This window comes from Ruditapes philippinarum, unplaced genomic scaffold (genome assembly GCF_026571515.1).
Source record: "Ruditapes philippinarum isolate M1 unplaced genomic scaffold, ASM2657151v2 ctg516_1_1_1_1, whole genome shotgun sequence".
NCBI lineage: Eukaryota > Metazoa > Mollusca > Bivalvia > Venerida > Veneridae > Ruditapes > Ruditapes philippinarum.
Genome location: NW_026861855.1, coordinates 183,516 through 201,273, shown reverse-complemented (window position 1 = coordinate 201,273; position 17,758 = coordinate 183,516). Strand labels below are relative to the sequence as shown.

At 32.6% G+C, this 17,758-nt stretch overlaps 3 protein-coding genes across 3 annotated transcripts; 1 reads left to right on the top strand and 2 right to left on the bottom strand.

Moving 5' to 3' along the window:
* Positions 1-6,170: 6,170 nt before the first annotated feature.
* On the bottom strand, positions 6,171-8,592 carry LOC132717130 (uncharacterized). Its single transcript, XM_060700534.1, has 2 exons — positions 8,442-8,592; positions 6,171-7,758 (listed from the first exon to the last, which is right to left on the bottom strand). Exons 1-2 carry the CDS (start codon positions 8,494-8,496, stop codon positions 7,061-7,063), a joined length of 753 nt encoding a protein of 250 aa, XP_060556517.1. The 5' UTR covers positions 8,497-8,592; the 3' UTR covers positions 6,171-7,060.
* Positions 8,593-10,105: 1,513 nt separating this feature from the next.
* On the bottom strand, positions 10,106-12,740 carry LOC132717129 (glycine, alanine and asparagine-rich protein-like). Its single transcript, XM_060700532.1, has 2 exons — positions 12,616-12,740; positions 10,106-11,565 (listed from the first exon to the last, which is right to left on the bottom strand). Exons 1-2 carry the CDS (start codon positions 12,668-12,670, stop codon positions 10,937-10,939), a joined length of 684 nt encoding a protein of 227 aa, XP_060556515.1. The 5' UTR covers positions 12,671-12,740; the 3' UTR covers positions 10,106-10,936.
* A 2,625-nt stretch (positions 12,741-15,365) lies between these two features.
* LOC132717128 (uncharacterized) lies at positions 15,366-16,953 on the top strand. Its single transcript, XM_060700531.1, has 2 exons — positions 15,366-15,515; positions 16,300-16,953. Exons 1-2 carry the CDS (start codon positions 15,455-15,457, stop codon positions 16,710-16,712), a joined length of 474 nt encoding a protein of 157 aa, XP_060556514.1. The 5' UTR covers positions 15,366-15,454; the 3' UTR covers positions 16,713-16,953.
* Positions 16,954-17,758: the final 805 nt, after the last annotated feature.

The following is a 17,758-nucleotide window of genomic DNA, read 5'->3' as shown; positions in this document are numbered from 1 at the left end:
TATGGGCTCGTTTTTATGAGTCAGACCAAAGACTTCAAAACAAGATTTGGGCAATAAAATACAGACAGAAGGAATCCCTAAAAACTGCCAGAAACAAAAAAAAATGTTGCAGGCCCGGTTTGACTGACACATGTTCATGCCCTTTAGCACCGACTTAAGCAGAACTAAATTTAAACATGAAACTGTTGAAATTATAAAGTCTGACAGAAGACCATGCATTTCAAAAGGGAATATCAGTATAGAGAAAGTAATTTTCTTTACATCTCAGGGATCAGCCATTCAGGTTGCTCTGTTTACGCGAAATTTTACAAGTCGAAAGTTCTTCGAAAATTTAACAAATACTTTTGAAGGTAAAAAAAAACCCACCAGAGGTTTGGCCAGTGTCCGATTGGTGCATAACAACGCGTTTTGTTGCATTACAAAGCGTCATTTCTGCATAACAACGCGTCTTGCTGCATTACAACGTACCATTGCTGCATTACAACGCACCGTTGCTGCATAACAACGCGTCTTGCTGCATTACAACGTACCATTGCTGCATTACAACGTACCATTGCTGCATTACAACGCACCATTGCTGCATAACAACGTACCATTGGTGCATAACAACGCGTCTTGCTGGCATTCCAAAATACCATTGCTGCATTACAATGCACCATTGCTGCATTACAACGTACCATTGGTGCATAACAACGCGTCATTGCTGCATTAAAACGCACCATTGCTGCATTACAACGCGGCATTGCTGCATTACAACGTACCATTGCTGCATTACAACGTACCATTGCTGCATAACAACGCGTCTTGCTGCATTACAACGCGGCATTGCTGCATAACAACGCGTCTTGCTGCATTACAAAGTACCATTGCTGCATTACAACGCGTCATTGCTGCATTACAACGCACCGTTGGTGCATAATAACACGTCTTGCAGCATTACAAAGTACCATTACTGCATTACAACGCGTCATTGCTGCATTACAACGCACCATTGGTGCATAAAAAAGCGTCTTGCTGCATTGCAACGCACCATTGCTGCATTACAACAAGTCATTGCTGCATTTCAACGCACCATTGCTGCATAACAACCAGTCAATGCACTATGTGTCTATCGTGCAAGACTTTCTGAAGAAGAAAATAAATGCTGTGACCCCAGTCATTCGTATGAACCTCACATTGGCCTTTGTAATTTCTTTTTGTTTTCAAAGTTAAAATTTTGTTCAATGCAAGCACTCCTGTTCTGAAGTATTCCAGTGTCTTCATTGTATACCTAAAAGGCTATGAAAATGCTTTCAAAGATTGGATCAGAAGACTTTCTGTATCTGTAAAAGGTGAATACTTTGATTGAACAAAATAAACATTCAATGAAAATTAAAGAACCTAATTCGATGTGCTTGATGCATTCATATTTGAACACTTCTCGTAGTCAGCCTATGGACCTTTTAGATTTCCTTTTAATCATAATAAGCAAATACCTTTTTCCTGTATCTTTATAATCAATGTTATATGATTTTGTTCAAAATTTGTCAAAAAGAATAATTATTATCACACACATACGTGTACTTACACGCTCGCACGTACACGGCACATTACAAGGCAATACACGCAAATACACACACACACACACACACACACACACACACACACACACGCACACACTTATAATTGAGCATGTTCCACACATTCACACACGAGCACACGCGCGCGTGCGCAAACACAAGCAAACACATAGAAAGTAAAACGGGCACACACACGTTCTGCAAAATTGAAAACACAAACCTGAAGGAAAACAACAAAAAGCAAAACAAAATCAAATCATTGATTATCAATTAAGCATGTTACCAATTTTCTTTAAATATATGTAATGGAAAAACATCGATATCTTTGCATCAATAATGAATCTGAAAATTATAAATGTTCAGGTTTTTCACGAGTTTGTTAATTAAGCATATAACATATTTTAAACCAGCACTATGATTATTCATTTCTAAATGATTTTGTAATCATATATGTAAACTTTATCTGAATAACAATGTTAATTTCTGACAATTTTGATTGATTGATAGAAATGCATGCTTTTATGTTGTTAAAGAAACCGTTGTACTAAAATACATTCATGATGTATTTCGTGAGACGAATCACGTGAGTTTTGTCAAAAGTTTGAGATGCTGACAGTAAAATGAACTAAATGTATTTCAATTAGACCAAAATTAAAAACTTCTATTAACAATCAGTCGTGAATTACGATTAATAAGATATAATTCAAAGGAAGTAATTTATACACTATTGCAATTTTTTGAAGCTGATGATTATGAAATGTTTATCTGAACTAGACCATAAAACTGTATAAATTTAACCTTAAATGTGACTTTTGTTATCCTTAGATAGCTGCTATCAAATGTTTTGGTGACAAACATATTTTTGTACACTCTTACGTTAGTAAGTTTGAAATGTATTAATTAATTCTAAAAGTTGTTGGATTTTGTGATAGAATCCATGCAACTATATTTCATAACGGATGCTTTGTATAAAAAGCAGATTGTGAATGTTACACTTAATGACGTATTGTTTATTCTTTTTCAGGTATTGCTCAGATACAAAACTTGGGAGTGGTACCTTTAGCTGATGTACCTGGTGGCGTAGGTAATGATAGATTAAGTGCAAGTCTTGCTATTGGAGTTGCAGAGATGCCACCGATTCAGTACGCGGTGCTAAACAACGCAGTCCAAAATGTTTTGGGTCCTCATGCAAGTCCGGATATGGCTCTTATAGCTTATGCAGCACAACAGGGCGGTCCACCGAGGACAGTACTTCAAATATTCGGATATATCCCATTCTTACAAAATATTGCCCGTACAGTTGGACTTGGTCCTGTTCCGGGCGATGTCCAGAATCACAATGGGGCAACGAATATTAATGACATCATTATGCAGAGATCAATAAGGTGGATGAGAACCAGGGGAATAATGATGACAGCAGGTGCGGTCGCTGTATAATACTCGTACTTCAAATGAATTGACTATAAACAATAAAAGAGATAATTTAAATGTCTCCTAACTATATGTGCAAACATGAAAATACGTAATAAAATAAATAAAAATGAATTTGAAAATTTGACTTTTTATTTACGTTAGTTTCAAATTATTGAACTGATATAAAATTTATGTGAAATCTCTGAAATACAACATATTAGATGTGATAGTTCTGTTGACTTGAAGAGTATTGTGAAAGACAGCAGTTGTGATAGCTCAGTTTTATAATCTGTTACTACTCATGACTTGTTATGCTTGCATATTATTCAGTTATGATAATGTATTTCTTACATATCCGAAATAATTATTTTTGAGTTATCTGACCCTGTAACAGAATTTTTTTGCTTATTTGAGGTCATTTAAAGGGCAAATAACTTATACATACGTAACTGAATTCTTGTTTTTGCTTCTGGATAATATTTTTTTCATTTTCTTTGTTGAATAGTATACATAATTACATGCAATTCCTTATATCGTTTCTTTCTATTAATTTGTTTCCAATGAAAATAAAGGTACTTTAAATTCATATAAAAATAGGCCATTTTTAAGAAAAAATGCACAGGTTAAAAGAAGAAGTTAGAAAAAAAGCTATTCACTCTTAATTTGTTCTTGAAATTTTTCATTTTGACTAAGACAAAGGTAAGCTTCATGAAAATAAGAAGAAAAAATGTATTGTTTCGCTTCATTGAAAGTTATCTGCCCCTGACTTAAACGAAAAAGTCCAATTCAAGGGCAGATAACTCGAACATGAGAACGGTGACCAAAAATTGTGTTCCGTTTAAAATGTTTCTGTTATCATATTCTAATAACATGCCAATTTTGCCTATATGTCTATATGAAAACTCTGGAAAATGTCTTTAAGTTCTTTTGGCAAAGCGATTTTTGAACAATTTGTAAAGTAATAATATAACAAGCGTGTTCTATGTCTTGAATTTTTTTGAAATTTGCAATAACGTTCCTTCCAGGAGAGACGCCAGATAATGTTGGTTTACCTCTTGGTCAAACACTTTTCTGTTTGCTAAATCAAAATGATGTGTATTTTTTTATACATCAAGTACAGTTATGAATTAAATATTATAAAACTTAACAGTTATGATGTATGTAAAAGTATGAGATAATTTGGTAAAAACGACACAAAATATATGCATTTGTAGTATCAAACATCGTCCTATTCAGAGTTACAGACATAAGTGATGACGTGATGATAAAAATAAATGAAAATTCCTCTAAATAGTATACATTAAGTACTCAGGCAAGGCATAAAAAGTACTGGTCCATGATCCATGGTCTGGTCGCCAAAACTCTGCGTCAGCGGACCATCTGATTAGGGCAATTCATCTTACAGGGATAAATGGTTAATGTATGACAGTGTAATATTCTGCACTCACGATTGTTAGCAGCACTTATTTTGTAAAGAGTTTCAGATGACTGTGACATATGCTTAGGATGACACAAGAACGCATACCTAAGTAGTCTTACGTTTGACTCCACCTAGGAAAAGAAAACCTGGCAGACTTCGGACCACCTGCAGGACACTCTCCAATCAGAGCTGCAGGACAAAAGATATAGCTTATGACAAGCACAGCAATGTCATTTCGAAAAACGAGAACTCATTTATTCATCTGTTTCAGGTTGATCTGTACATAATATCCAGAGGTATGCGAGTATCAGAGCATTCAAACGTGATATACTAAAAAAACATTGCATATTTAGGAAAACGATTGTTGAATAAAAGTTTGAAAGTAACAAATCATTATCGAATACATCCTGGAATCATATCTTAAAGTGACAAGTGTCAAACTTTCATGAGAGTCCACATGTTTTCAAACTGATGCAAGAACATGATCCAATGTTTCCATTTTCAAATCTTTCATTTATAGCGGATATTGAATTGTATAGGTTCATTACTCTCTATATATATAACGAGTTAAATAGATTCAGTAATGAACCTACATGACAATAATATTCTCTTAATCCGATACGCAACATAAAGACTTACAAAAGTGCAAAAGAATAATCTGTTTTTAGCGAGCATATGGTGTTACGCTATCATTTAGCGCGAGTTTACACAATGTTTGTATACACAATTAACATTACGTAAAGATACATGAAATAATCTATAAACGGCCGTGCAATACCATTTTTCTCAGAAACTATCAAAGTACGTAATTAACCTTAAACTAAATGTACATGTTTACTATAATAATATGACACCTTTACAGAAAAGAAAATAGTAATAAAATTCCATTTAAATATTACCTTTTTGACATTTTTCTTTTCTTTTGAGATCAATTCCTCAAAAACTGTCAAAGTAAGTCTCTTAAAACTATTATTAAATGTTTAAATTAGAATGCATCTCTAAAGGACAGGTAACTCATACGTTTCGCTCAGTTATGCGTCTTTCTTACTTGAAATTTCTTGGCTAACTCTTTTGTTAAGATACATTTTTCGAAAGGTATCAAAGATATTCACGGAAAACTTGGAACTCTTGTTTACTTTAAAAATTAAAATGCACTTGTGAGAGACAGATAAAGCCATCTTTGCTTAATTATTTCTCTTTTTTGACATACAATATTTGCCTTTTTCTCAAACGACAAATTTTATGTATTTGGCTAACATAGTTGTGTTTGTTTATTTCATAAATTTTGATGGTTATATTTTGCTCTGCTCATTGTTTTATGAATATATTTATTTAATAAAGTAACAAATATAGCAGTTTTTCTGGGTCAGGGGAGTTACTACAACTGGGGTTAAAAAAAATTTTACAATGTAATTAAACTAAGCTTGTAATTGTGCAATGATTCTACAAGAGTTCTGACATTCTAACACCATGTTTAACTTTATGACAATGCGTGTATTGAAGCATTTTCGCGTGGTTATTTACTTTGATAACTAAATGTAGGTAGGAAAGGGAGCAATTTTGTCTAAAATATGATTGTATTAGATGAAAATACTGTCTTTACAATCACACATGATGACCTTTTCGTCAAAATCGACAAAGTGTTACAAAAAATTAATTAAAATGATGCGTTGATTTTCAAGTTTTTTAATCTATCAGGAATAATAAAAAGGTAAGAAATTGTCCCGTTTCATATTCCGGTCATATTATGATAGAAAACAAACAAAATTCATTTTCTTTTAAACATAACTTTATTCTTCGTTACAAATTGTATACAATATTTAAAAAGAGCAATATTCATGTTTGCTTCAAATAAAGCATAATGCAATCTGTGCCATTTTCGTTATACACTGTTCACTCTTGTAAAACAAAGTTAAATATTATATCTTGCATGAATATATGAATACAAAGATAATAAGTAATATTTCAAATATCATAAATATTTCAAATATCATTGATATAACAAACGTAAATAATAATGTATTGTAAGGAAAGTTTATAACTTAGGGAGAAAAGGGGATCTTTCAAAAGTGATTACATTAAAATTGATAACGAAATCGTATATCCAGACTGTAAGTTGGGCATGGGCATGGATATTCAAGTCAATTAATTGTGCAGCAGCCATTTTGTGAGTTCTAGAAGGGACTATCACAAATTCAGTGTTTTAAAAGAATAGTAACAAAATAAATATAATCGGCATTGTTTGACGTACTAAACATTGTAAATCTTGTCATTCTGGGCGTCCTGTCAGGACAATTTTTCTCTGTATTCTTTAAAATACGATAAACGAGATCAACAAGGAAAGGCGGCGTTCAATAAACGCAACCCCCATACGACCCAGCAACAAGAACCAGTTTAAAGGCTTCACACAGCTCTTTATATTTATAAATTTACATCTAATAGGTTATGAGAGAGTTATCATATTCTCCTTAAAGAAGATAACATTACTCTTTCAATTCATCAAAATAGATGAAAAGTTTTCAGAGAGACCGAAAACACTGACACGATTGTCTTTTGCAACAATTTTTGAACATGTTTAGTTAAAAAGTCAGAATTCTTCAATGATATCTTTTTACAGTTTGTTTAAATGATGAAAATAACAATTTGCCCTATTCTAATCACTTGTCATCTACATGTATTGTGCTGAAATTCCTCTAATCATATTAGGAATCATTCGTCCCATAGCTGCCATCATACCAGCTCCCGCGGCTGCCTGCTGTGTCTGTGGTCTGTTCATATATGATACAGCCCTTCTCATTACTGTCGCTTCAAGGGCTTTTTTCAGGGCAACAAGATTTTTAGCTTTAACTGCTGGGTCAGTTGGTCCAGTAGCCGGATTTGTACCATTCGTTGAAGGTGGAGCCGCGGCCTCTGCCTCAAGCCACGGTCCGTACGATGTTAGAGCAATCTTTTGTAAGTAAGGCATATAAGGAAGCATTTCAAACATTGTACTAGGAACGCGTCCCTGAGTTGTGGCGTATGCGATAATTGCTTGGTCCGGCTTGGCTTCAGGACCAACAATATAATGAACGGCCTCAGTAACTTGTTGTCTGATCATATTAGCAGCAATTGGTGGCAATCCATTTCCATTTCCATTCCCAGCTCCAGCTCCATTTTCAGCTCCAGCGCCGTTTCCCATCATAGACGCAAATGCACTCATCATTCCGTTATTTCTTCCTCCTTCTCCACCGCCTCCTCCTCCACCACCTCCACCAAACATACTTGCAAAATTCCCCATTCCGCCCATTCCTGCCATCATCTGCCCCATACCAGCCATGCCTCCAGCCATTCCTTCACCTCCCCCGGCACCAGCATATTGACCAAGACCTAAAATAACAATTCAATTATATTGTTTATATTGATCGAATAGAATTTAAGGTGTAGACTGATTAAAAACATTTTGCGGGTGATTCAAGTCTAGTGTTATATAAAGGACACTGGCTTTGAGTAGTCCGGTTGTACTCGACTAATAAGTTGTTGGTATTATAGCTGATACCTTAAATGCTTAACCACCTGAAATCTTTACCGATTATTATTTAGACTGCTAACATACTTCAATCCTAGACGTTTCGTCAAAAATCTTCAAAAATATGACCATTGAAAACCCCTCTTGTAACTGATGTATGTTTTGTATTATGCACTTAAACACAATAACAGCCATTTCAATTGAATCTTGAAGCTAATGACTTGAACTTATATATATCTTACATCTAGAATAACAAGAAAGAACATAAAATAGAACATGAGAAGGATTATAAACCTCCAACAAAATAAAATACAGTATCTTCCGTTGTCGAATGTACATGAAATCATTTTATTAACAAACTGAAATAACCTTCAAGAACATATTATTCAGATTACATTTGTATCAAACTGATAATGGTTAAGTGTCCGAAAAAGCATCTTGCAATAAATGATCATCTGAATTGAAGTTAAAGCTCATGAAATTGTAATTTCTGTTCTGATCTTTTTCGTACCTCTGACAGTACTATTGATAGAAAAAAACTTACACGGTGATAGATCCACAGCAAAAGCAGCTAAAATCGGTAAAAATCTGGCAAACATACTTCTGGTTGAGTGGTGTGATTCAAGAAAGAGCACTACTTCATCTATGATTCGAATAAGCTGAAACTTACTTTTATATAATAATCATTTGACAATCATTCAAATCACATGCATTGCAACCACGTGCTTTGCATATCATTGTCGATGTGTAGTGACAATAAAATATGTCTTCCGTGTTTTAATTAGCGGTACATAAATATTAAGCAAAAGGTTTGATATTCTTAAAATAGTACTGTTGTTTTGTGATGTTTAAACCGTGAAAAAATATTTGAAATAAAAGTTATTTAAATTTGCCATTGGAAAGAGTTTGATTAAAGAGATATTTAAAAGAACAATATTCGACGTGTATTGATATTCGCTCTGTTACACAAAATATTTTAATTTATTCATTTTCTTTCTTTGAAATGAACATGTAAAGACTGTCTCGATAAGTCATTGACATACAAATACACCACGGGCTTTTGTACAACTGTTGCTGATTAAACAAGCAAAATACAGGAAAGATATCACTTATTTCATTTGATTACACAGAACAAACTCAAACAGACTATCTGGTTGAAAACAATGCGGCCCATGCTCCAACGTCATAATTGTGTTATGCTACAATAGTTTCAATGTTCCTTCTTTTCAAAGATCCTTTAACAGTCTAAAACTTCTAAGGTTTGATTGTTTGTTTGGGTTTTACGTCACACCGACACAGTATAGGTCATTTGGCGACGTTTCAGTTTTACTGGTGGAGGAAGACCTCTGGTGCCCTTCCCGTGCATTATTTTAGGCACGAACGGGCACCTGAGTAGAACCAGTGACGTTTCCGAAGCTAGCTGGATAGCTTCCTCACATGAAAGAATTCAAAGTCCCTGTCGGGATTCGAACCCACAGTGGTGAGGGGCAAGTGGTTTGAAGCAACGGCCTTAAGCACTCGACCAAGGACGCCCCAAAAATGTCTTAGGTACTGTGAACTATTGGATGTATATCAGCAATAATGTTTTCATTTCCCTTTGAATGTTACTCTTTTTGATTTTATATTTCCGAATATTTAACATTTGCATCGGCGTTTTACAATTGATGTTAAGTCTGAAAGCTTTCATTTCTATCTTAAAAGTTGATAATTTTTATAAATTTTCTTTAAATTTTGCTTTAACCTTTTTTCTTCATAAACTTTTAGTCTCTTACTTGTCATTCATTTTAGATATTTACCAGGTTTTAAGTCATTTGGTGTTAAAGACGGTGTAAATACATACGTAAATGCGTTATCAATCATATTGCAATGCTACTTCTTGTTTCTTGAATTGTAACAAATAAAAGGTTCAAAGAATCTTGTATTTACTTTTTTATCTATCATTCTTACATATGTTACATTAATAAATGGTGGTCTCCTCCAACGCTGTGGATGCAGATACCGTAAGGGGCTTTGGAATCTTTAATATCAGGAAGCTTTCAAACTAGCTTATGGACGGTCGGAGGTTTCTAAGGTAATGATGGGATTAAGTAGGTTTTCCTCCACTATTGAACAGGACAGTTTTTATATATCATTTACAGTGCCGCCGATGATTTGAAGTCAAATAAAACAACCAGACATCAGTGAAACAGGGATAACACTAACTAAATATATAGTGTTGTTTTTATTTCTTTTATTATAACATACGATACTTTTGTGCTGGAAAATATGTTATAACATAATAACAAAAACCGCCTTTGCTTGGACGAAATGTACATTGAATAAGTTTCCTATTTGAAAATATAAGTAATTTACAATTACAAATATTAAGACATGTGTCATGCATACACAATATAAAATTTTAAACCAAAAATAGTCAACAATACATAAACAATTTTGGAAACTTGTCATAATTTATGTCAAAAGGTCACCATGTAATAAAACTATTTAAGTAACATTTATCTTGGCATTGATTTTTCTGATTTTAACGATTTAAGAATTTAATTTCGTTTTTTAATTCAATAATATTACATGGTGAACTCTTGTATAACAAGTTGACATGGTTCAACACATTCCGTGTATGACTCAAACATTTTTATACAAGCACAAACTGACTTCTTACAGCACGCCATATCCGCAGAACCTAATATCTTTTGTGGCTGTAGCATTTTCCGTGTCCTGAGAATTACAATAAAAATGGTGGATTAATGTACTATCAGCATTCGTAGTACCAGTTTGTCTACTGCAGATATTGCATTTATTGCTAGGAGTTCTTATCAAACAATAAGCGATCTTGAGCACGATTGCACGTCACATGTATCTTTCTTGATGACGTTGAGGGTCAAACCGATAAAGTCTAGATTTTAAACCAAATCAAGTACGTTTACAGTTATCAATGCATCATTTCAACCCTAGCATGAAACATAAAGAACTTATGATAAACATCAATTCAGAACAGATCAATATTCCATAGGCATACATATATAATCAATGATCAAACAGCTACATGTACTGTGCTGCAATTCCTCTAATCATGTTAGGAATCATTTGTCCCATTACGGCCATCATACCAGCTCCCGCGGCTGCCTGTTGTGTCTGTGGTCTGTTCATATATTCTATAGATCTTCTCATTATTGTCGCTTCAAGACTTCTTTTAAGAGCAGTTAGATGTTTAGCTTTTGCTGCTTGATCTGTTGCCACTGTGGAATTTGATTTTGTTCCACTTGTTGAAGAAGTAGCACTGTTAGCGGTGGCCTCTGCCTCAAGCCATTGTCCATATGTTGTGCGTGCGATTTCTTGCAGATAGGGAAGATACGGCAGCATTTCATACATTGTACGAGGAACTCGGCCTTGAGATGTTGCATAGGCCATGATTGCTTGGTCCGGCTTGGCTTCTGGGCCAACAATAAATTGAACGGCGTTAGAAACATGTTGTCTTATCATATTAGCTGCGATACCTCCTCCTACGCCAGTGCTTGTACCGCCGCCTCCCATCATTGAATTCATTCCTCCCATCATTCCACCTCCACCTCCTCCGCCCATCATGAAATTTCCCATTCCACCTGCCATCATCTCACCTAAACCAGCCATACCCGCTCCCATTTCCCCGCCCGCACCAAATTGACCGAAACCTGTATAAAATATAATAAAATGATTCAAATGATTGAAATGTATATTCAACCGAAAATTGTAGAAGATATTTTTTGTTGATTTTTTTTTTGCCTTAAAATTTTGCTTCTTGCACTTACAAAGCAGGATTCATTTTTGAGTAATAATATCAATGATCTTGACTATATCCGACAAAATAATATTTGTGCCGTACAAAAAAATAAATTACCATATATAACACTATGATATTATATTTCAATTGTTCATAATCTCTCATAGAAAAGTTTTATGAACAATAAAAAGGAACATTCGGCCCTTAACATGCAACACATACTCTTTTTTACTTATCAAAGCTATACATGTTTGTATTCTGTTATTGTTTCTGAAATGATGTTATTTGTTTGGTCGTTGCTATAGTTATCGCCGAGACAAATCGATATTTTGTATGAAAGATAAAATACCACTTTTTTACATTTTGCTTATTACAAATTAATTTTGTTCAACGCTTCTTTATTCATGTGTTAAGCATTTAACATGGTCTAAATCCATTAAAATGCAATGCAAATTTGCCTTTCAGTCAGCAAAAAGAAATGCTCTCAATATCTTAGGCTTGAGATATCACAAAGTAAATATATATATAATATATAAATATATATATATTCATTCCATTTTCTCAATGTTTATCGTAGCAATAACTGACATACTGAAACATTTTATCCGAGTTAAATGGGTGCAAGCTGTATATCACTCCTTTGCTGTTTATTCATATAAAAGAGCAACATATTTTTTAACATTGTCCTATGATAAAACATGAAAATAAGTTGCGACCGTCTTTATCCATATGCAACGTCCCATATTCTGCACCCGTACGAGAATGTAACATAAGGATGAAAACAGTTCTCCAAATGTAGCTTCACTTTATATCCGTTGACAATTTTCATGATTTCAACGATAAAACAATGTTATTAATAGCGTTATGTATTTCTTCAACATTTATCAGGTAATACTTATCAAAATATCTATCAAAATGTAAAATTATTTTAAGATTAATTGATAATTCTGCATTAACTTACATGGTGATAGATCCACAACTGTAAAAGCTAAAACCGTTAACAATTTGGCAAACATATTTTTGTTTGGTGAATTGGTTCAAGGCAGTGTACTATTTATATATAATTTAATCACTTAAACTGTCCTTATATAATGCGACTATAGTCACGTGAACAAGAAGCACGTTTTTTCATAACTATAAAGATGTTGTGAACACAATGAGTGGTGAGCATAAATAACAACGCTTGATTTTCATGAGCACCAGTAAAATTCCTGAGGCTAATCAAGCCCGGATCTGCAAAACAAAATGTTACAAAAACGCCGTTTTGTATTGCAAACCAAAATAATACACATGGAGGGGGTATTGAACATGATGTTGAGATTTGCCATTATAGTGTTGTGATTTTAAGGCCTATGTCTATATTTTAGGTACAATTAGGCCTAAACTTACTTATATGTTTATACATGGTAGTAACAATTGGAAGTACAGTTACAAATTGGCCGTCCGCTCCAAGAGTCGTGTAATAGTCTGTTTTTGGTGAAAATGTGACAAGGCATGAAAACACCAATCACGTTATAGATGAAAATCATATAATGTCATAATGTCATATTTATAGATATATAATATTAATTAAAACAAATCATACAAATTAGATGTGAATGTAAAATATCAAATATAATAGTTTGAATAAACAATAATACTCGTAAATAAATGTAACGTAAAATAATTTTCATTATTAAAGAAAAAAGATTACTTATGATTGTGACAATGCGTATTGGCAATTTTTTGCATATTATTATGACAATAGACCGGGGATAGTATGCTCTCTGCCAAACTACACGTTTACATATCTATTCACATCTTATAAGACACTTATTAATTAATTAGTATACAGCCTTAGCCCTATAGGTTTTAAACGCGACATGCAGTATATAATTAAGTCATCTGATTATGAGACATCATCTAATTTATTTGACTGGTTTAGTTTAGACAATTATTATGTAAAAATGCATGAATAAGTTAAAGATTAAATAAGGTGTTTTAAATACGCTATTTACGTAGAAGTTAAATCATTTAGAACAAGAAAATTAAAGTAACTTTTATAAAGGAAAATATATGGTAAAGTGAGAAACGCTAGGCATCGGCTTTAGCACAGAACCGTCTTTTTGACTCTAAAGCACAAAAAAGTTGTTAAAAATGTTATTGTTTTCTTTTTTTAAAGTTTTTATAAACGGCACTTTCCTCCTGCAGGAATTATGTAATTCTGAATGTTACCATTATACCAGAAATACCATGAAACATATTTTTTTTTCATTAAAAAGAAATTGTTATTTCTTAATATCTAAGTATAATAGAATGTTCGTTGAAACTATTTGTTTTAGCGTTTACTAGAAATTAACAGATAATAAGTGACCGAGACCATTTTTACGATGTTACGCCAATACCACGAATGTTTTATCGGCACAACGCTGGTTCCCTTATAAGAACACTCTGAATAATTTCATATGCTTCTTTTGTACTATTTTATGACACTAGAAGTTTGGAAAATCTCTAAGGTAGACTAAATATCAAAACTATAAAGTTTTAAATAAGTTATTATTCTTTTTTGTACCGATGAAACACAAATTCGCCATTTGCAGGAATGATCTATAAAAGTTAATACATTCCTAACATATTTGTTATGCTGGGGTAGCAGCCGTATGCGCTTATTCATTTCTTTTAATTTGATTTACGTAAAAATAGTTTGGTCTGTTTACTTACCGTTTTACTCGTTTCGGCGATAGCTTTGCACAGATCCGACGTTACTTTTTCACGATTCTTTTCACATTCCTGCGTTACTAAATATACACAGAGGTGGTACATGTACCTTGAGTATTTTGTCTAATAGAATAATAAGCCAAATCTTATCTCAATAACATTTATAAAGCATGTAACAATATTATAACAACAGATAATTTACCTTTATTATATGTATTTATTTATTTATTTATTCATTTATTTATTTATCTATTTGTTTTGCGTTGCTTTGCTTTGCTTTGCTTTACTTTACTTTACTTTTTACTTTACTTTACTTTACATTACTTTACTTCACATTACTTTACTTTACTTTACTTTTCTTTTCTCTACGTTAATTTCTTACTTATTTTGCGCATTCATAATATTTATTTTCGCTAATTATTTTACTATTTAGGTATGTTTAAAAGGTTATAGTGAAAAATGATATGCACATTCAAACTGTTCTAAAATAATGTATACTTCATTTTAAGAACATTTGTCACAAATGCTATGCTTTATTTCCTTATTTATTAAGATGATAAAATTGTCACAGTTGATCTAAAACCTAAATTTGTGATGTTGTCAGATGATTACATCATATTGTATAAAGAATTATTCCACCAATTGCCATTTCCGAACGAGAGGCAGGTACTCTGGAATAATACACCATTGTTAAATTGAATAATTAACATGTTTTGATATGTTATTTAATTACGGCTTATCATCATTTGATGAAATTTAGATTTTATGCTAAATATTAATTAAAACGTAAAGCCAAGAAAAATACGTCCAGTCATATGATTTGGTTTTGTAACATATGATACAAGCAAATATGTTATCAATTTCAATTGAATTTGGACATAACGTAAAAATAAGTCATTTGATTTCATCTGAATATCAAAGTTTTCAGTTGCTTCTTGTAAACTGGAGAGAAAAAATTAAGCCAAAAGATTCATGAATCTACCTTTGTGATATCAGCTGATTTTCCTAAATTCCTAATGTAATTAATATCTATAAAAGGGACCTGACGACCAATGGTTGGTACAGTTTCTTCTCTGAAGTAAGCAGTAAGACAGAAATTAACGATGGAATTTACTTCTAAACTTTTCATCTTCATATTTGTAGCAAATGTCTTTGCTGTGTCATGTAAGTTGTTTTTTTATCATTTGTAAGAGAAAATATTTTATAATATGTAACTATGTTGAATATTTTAAAATTATAGATAGTTATTTATACCAATCAACAATGATATAAACATTTATTCACTGTCATAGTTTCAAAATTCAAAGGTTTTATTAGACTAAGCGAGTCTCTTATTTCATTTAAATTGTAATGTTCCTGAATTAAACACAAGTATTATTAATTTCAAACAAAAGTATTTCTTTTTTTTCAACAGCTGGATTAAATCTAAATATACACGTAACATTAATATATGAAATTTCCTTTTTTCGAGAGACGAAATGAATTAAATATCATGGAGTAAATTCTTCATTGGTTCATGACTTTTGCATTGTAGCTTCTTTTTCATTATACCTTAAATAATATTTTTAATAATATAAAAATAATGTGACAGGAAAATTACAGCATTGTTTTCTAAAATTACGGACGATTTAAATAAAGTAGCATTTGTTGTTTATGACTGCATAACACATGAAATGTCAAGATAATTTGCTTTGGCTTGTTTTGATTGTGACTCAATTTGCAGACGTATTCTTCTCCCTTTGTCTTCATTAAATGATAGGTAACCTTTTGTTGATCGTAGTTCAGGCAAACATTTGATCATATCTTTAAAAGAATGTTATCTAAATTGTATAAAAAAGTGACATTTAAAGGAAATTATAAATTGATTGTGGGCAACCATGGCATGTATTCCATATGACCCAATATTTGGCAGGCAAGAGACAAACTTATCATCACTTTTTAATTACAGGCTTTGCAAGTGTTATACCTGAGGAAGGGCATGTTCCCTATGGAACAGGCAAGTTAACCGTTGCAGAATATGCACTACTGGAAGACTCTGTTAAACAAATTGTCGGTCCACACGCCCCGGTATCTTCTGAAATATTAGCCTTCGCCGAAACCCAACCAGGTAACCCACGAGACTTGTACGAGATGATGGCTTACATGCCTTTTTACTTCAGCCAGGCTAATCAAATCGGAATTACTCGAGTTCCAGGTGGTTACAACACAGGAATAAACAACCCAGCAAATAGAGATAAGATCATTTATCAGAGAGCCGCAATATGGCTAGCAAACAATGGGTACAATGTTAGAGGAATTGGAAATGGTAATGGAAATGGTAATGGCAATGGAAATGGCATTGGAAATGGCAATGGCTATTAAAACTGGAACAGGATATGGAAACGTTACTTAACTTGACATTTGTGTACAATCTGACCATGTGTAAAGACTAGCAAAATTCAGAAATAACTTGAATGACTCAAATCACCACAAGGATTTATTTACATATATTTAATTCTATACATTTACAACCCATTTTATTTTGCTTATCAGTAAAAGGCAGTTTTAGTTGCTGTATCTTTAGTTTTATCTCATAGAAAAATTAATAAATTGTAAAAAATAACTTTTTCTTGAACATTTCCATGAACCCTAACTTAACTAATATTCCTGATTAATGAAGTGACAAAATTAAGGCAACAAGCCGTCATAAGAAGAAATTTCCAATATAAACTGAAAATATGAATTAACTCTACTCGAAAAACTAAAGTACACTAATGAAGTTGATTATGTATCTCCAACATTTGGAGAGAATGTACTGTACAACGCCGTTGAATATTGTTAAATAGAAACAGGCGTTTAATTAAATAAAAAGTTTCAAGTTTCAAGAGAAAAAAAAACAATATTATCGGTTTACTTAAACAAATCTAGGTTTGCTCTTTTTTCGAAGTTAAAGAAAATTTGATATTTATATCAGCTAAATGTACGCTAACATTAACTTTATTCCAAATAAATGCGCTTTTAAGTTTAATAAGATGTCAGATTAGATATCCATACCTGTTTAATTCACTGTGAAAGAAGTAAATCAAATAGAATAAAACAGAACGAAATGAAGGACTCAACAGTCGGTACGCTTTAGTTGTACAACACTAATTAAAGATGTGATGTACACTTTTCAAAGCAATGTAACACTTGTTTGCTATACTGTATACTTTTAGGTTTCCTTCTATAACACTTTCCTCCAAATGGAAACCTTGCAGAGTTTACAAACTTTTATTATTATTGGAATATTTGTAAATGTTATAATTGTCGATATTGACCAATTACGGAGATTATTAGAGAGGTATTCTTAAAGGTTCAACTGTAGATAGCATGGCATTTAATAATTTATCATGTTCTTCTTATTTAAATGGAATAACTGAGCACCCTAA